The sequence below is a fragment of the Drosophila eugracilis genome, unplaced genomic scaffold, assembly GCF_018153835.1.
Source record: "Drosophila eugracilis isolate 14026-0451.02 unplaced genomic scaffold, ASM1815383v1 contig_1893, whole genome shotgun sequence".
Lineage (NCBI taxonomy): Eukaryota > Metazoa > Arthropoda > Insecta > Diptera > Drosophilidae > Drosophila > Drosophila eugracilis.
The window spans coordinates 9321-12417 of record NW_024572747.1 but is presented as its reverse complement, the minus strand read 5'-3'; the positions used below and the strand labels follow the sequence as shown (position 1 = coordinate 12417).

Sequence of the window (3097 nt, the reverse complement as noted above, 5' to 3'; positions counted from 1 at the left end):
CCACCGCTTCGAACGAGGCCCCTATTGCGCAAGTCAGTCGCCAAGCGCTGACCAGCTAATTGACTTTTGAGAATGCCCACGGGAGACGACAAAAACCCGCGTCCGATCCCAGCCATCAGTTTGGACAGATCTCAATCCGCATCTCCGCGGACGCCCCTTTTGAAGCCTAAGGCCCAGGGCCATTCAAAGGGCAAAGAGTGACGAAAACGTCAATACAATCCCCGATCCTTCACAGAGGCAGACTCGCTCCGTTGTAAAAATGGCTCAAAGTGCGGTCGAAGTGGCGCTGAAAAAGTCCATCGCTACGACAGATCGAATTAGCCAATTTGAGGCCAACATCAATACCCCGGGAGGCCCAGAAACAGGCTCCCAATACATGTGCGAAGTCCATCGAGACCAAATTCCGGCACTTTGGGAGAAAGTGGAGAAGTGCTCTGAGAGCTGCTCCGATTTACTCGCCGTGTCCGACGACAATTCGGCCACCTCAGCAGTGCTGGAATCGAAGTACAGCTACTGTTACTCCGTATATTCGAGGTGTATTGCCCAGCTTCGGGAGAAAATTGCCTCCCAATCCACGCAGGCTTCCGTCAATGTCCACACGCCCGCGTCTACAGGCTGTCGGTTACCTCCAGTGGATACCGAGGTCTTTGCGGACCTCGCCAGCCGAGGCGTTGCTCTCCAAGACCTTGCGGATAACCAGTTGTGGTGGCACGGGCCTGGCTGGCTGCGAGGGCCTCGCAGCGAGTGGCCCACTCAAGGCAACAAGGCCCCGTGACTGAACTCGAGAAGCGAGCAGTCAAGGTCCATGTCGCGAAGGCGCCCGCCGAAGATCTCCTTGAACGTTTCTCCACACTTGACAAGGCACTACGAGTCCTTGCCTATGCTTGTCGCTTCATCCAGCGCGCGCGGAAGATACGCTCTCCGTTCGAAGAGCACCTGACTGCTAATGAGATTACGTCGGCTGAACGTCTTCTAGTTTCCGTCACTCAGCGCGGACACTTCGTCTCTGAAATGGGCTGCTTAAGCGAAAAGCGTCCAGTATCAGCGTCCAGTCCGGTTCAAAATCTGAACCCCTTCATGGATTCGCAGGGCCTTATGAGAGCCTGCGGCCGGGTCACGTCCTCTGAACTTCTCCAATACGACGAACGACATCCGATAATCCTTCCATACGACTGCCATCTGTCTCGACTCCTTGTTCAATTTACGCATCGCATCACGCTGCACGGTGGCAATCAGCTGATGATCCGCCTGATTCGGGCCAAATTCTGTATTCCAAGGGTGAGGAATTTGATCAAGTCCGTCGTCTATGCTTGTAAGGTATGTGACATCCACAAGAAGAAGTTGCAGACGCAACTCATGGGAGAGCTACCAAAGGAACGGACGTCCTTCTCGCGCCCATTCACGTACACAGGTGTGGATTATGCCGGTCCTTTCGAGATAAAGAACTATACGGGGCGAGCCTGCCTCATCACAAAGGGGTATGTGTTGGTGTTTGTGTGCTTCTCCACTAAGGCCATCCATTTAGAGCCTACGTCGGACCTTACGACCGAGAAATTTCTGGCTGCTTTCGCTCGGTTCGTGTCCCGGAGAGGATGCCCCCGTCAAGTGCAGTCGGACAACGGGAAGACCTTTGTGGGGGCAGCTGCCCTGCTATCTTGCGATTTTCTCCAGAGCCTAAAAGGGGCTGTGACAGGTGCCTACAGTCACCAGCAGCTTCTCTGGCATTTCATTCCTCCGGGAGCCCCCCACATGGGGGGCCTGTGGGAGGCAGGCGTCAAGAGCTTCAAGACCTTGTTCTACAAGGCCACCGCCACACGGAAATACACCTTTGAGGAGCTGGCTACTCTCCTGGCGAGGATCGAGGCGTGCCTAAATTCGCGGCCGCTCGCGCCAATGTCCGAAGACCCTGCTGATCTGATGGCTCCTACACCCGGGCACTTTCTGGTGGGAGGTCCTCTTCTCGTCACGGTCGAACCCGAGCTAAAGGGGGATACTACGTCAATTATTAATCGCTGGCAGCACCTGAAGGCTCTTCAACAGCAATTTCGTCTGCGATGCAAGGAAGAGTACCTCAAGGAGCTCCATAAGAGGAACAAGTGGCGTGCCCCTACGAGGAATCTCCGCGTCGGGGATATGGTGGTCATCAAGGAGGACAACCTTCCGTCCAATGAGTGGCGATTAGGCAGGATTGACGCGGTGTATCCAGGGTCCGATGGCCATGTACGCGTGATTGACATCCGCACCGCGCGCGTCAAGCGGCCCGTCGCTAAGGTCGTCCTTCTTCCGATGGACGCGTCCGCCTGCCCACAATAATTATTCGTTTCTTCCTTTCCAATGTCCCTGTCCATTGTGCCGTCTCGTAGCTCTGCCCGTAATTCCAAGTCGAACTTCACACCAATTCTGATAACGCTGTTTTGTTTCTCCATCATAGTTCCGCCAGTCATATTCAGCACGATGTCGCCACGTCCACGCAGCGCCCAGTCACTGGAGAGCAGATGTACTCGAGGTACCCAGTCCTACCGATGCCGAGTCTGCAGAGGGATCCATCCTTTGAAGCAATGTCGGCGCTTTCTACGTCTCAGCGCCGAGAATGGGGACTGCTGTAGAACGTGTGGTCAGGATCACCACTCGCTGCTGCACCTCGTAGAGAATCCGCAAGCTCGGCGCTAGCCGCGTCAAGAGGAGCACCGTTCACGGAGCGTGGGAGACAGTACACGGAGTGTCTCAGCTGGCGCTCAGCCGTCGTCCGTCAACTCCCGGCGCGGTTCGGTTGCTTCTCGGCCGGACTCACAAGCCGGTCCACGGCCATCGACTTCCCGGCGCTCGTCGGCAGCTCCTCAGCATTCTTCCGCCACTGGCCGGTAAGCTCATCGGGTGCCGTCCACCGCTCGTCCGACCGCGTCATTCGCGCCTAGGCAACTTTCCGCCTCTCGCCAAGGGACCCCGCAGGACGCAGCCGCTGTGCCCACCCTATCGTCGCGGCTGCAGAGGAACAGCGTCAACGTTCTGCCGACCGCGCTAGTGCGCATTGACACCGGGACCCGGATCTTCAACACGGGGGCCCTTATCGACCCGTGTACGCCCTCGAGCTGCATCG

The 3097-nt window shown here is 56.8% G+C and overlaps 1 protein-coding gene across 1 annotated transcript; it reads left to right on the top strand.

The window, feature by feature from the left end:
• The first annotated feature begins 1011 nt into the window (after window positions 1-1011).
• LOC121529782 lies at window positions 1012-2313 on the top strand. Its single transcript, XM_041817739.1, has one exon. It carries the CDS (start codon window positions 1012-1014, stop codon window positions 2311-2313), a length of 1302 nt encoding a protein of 433 aa, XP_041673673.1.
• Window positions 2314-3097: the final 784 nt, after the last annotated feature.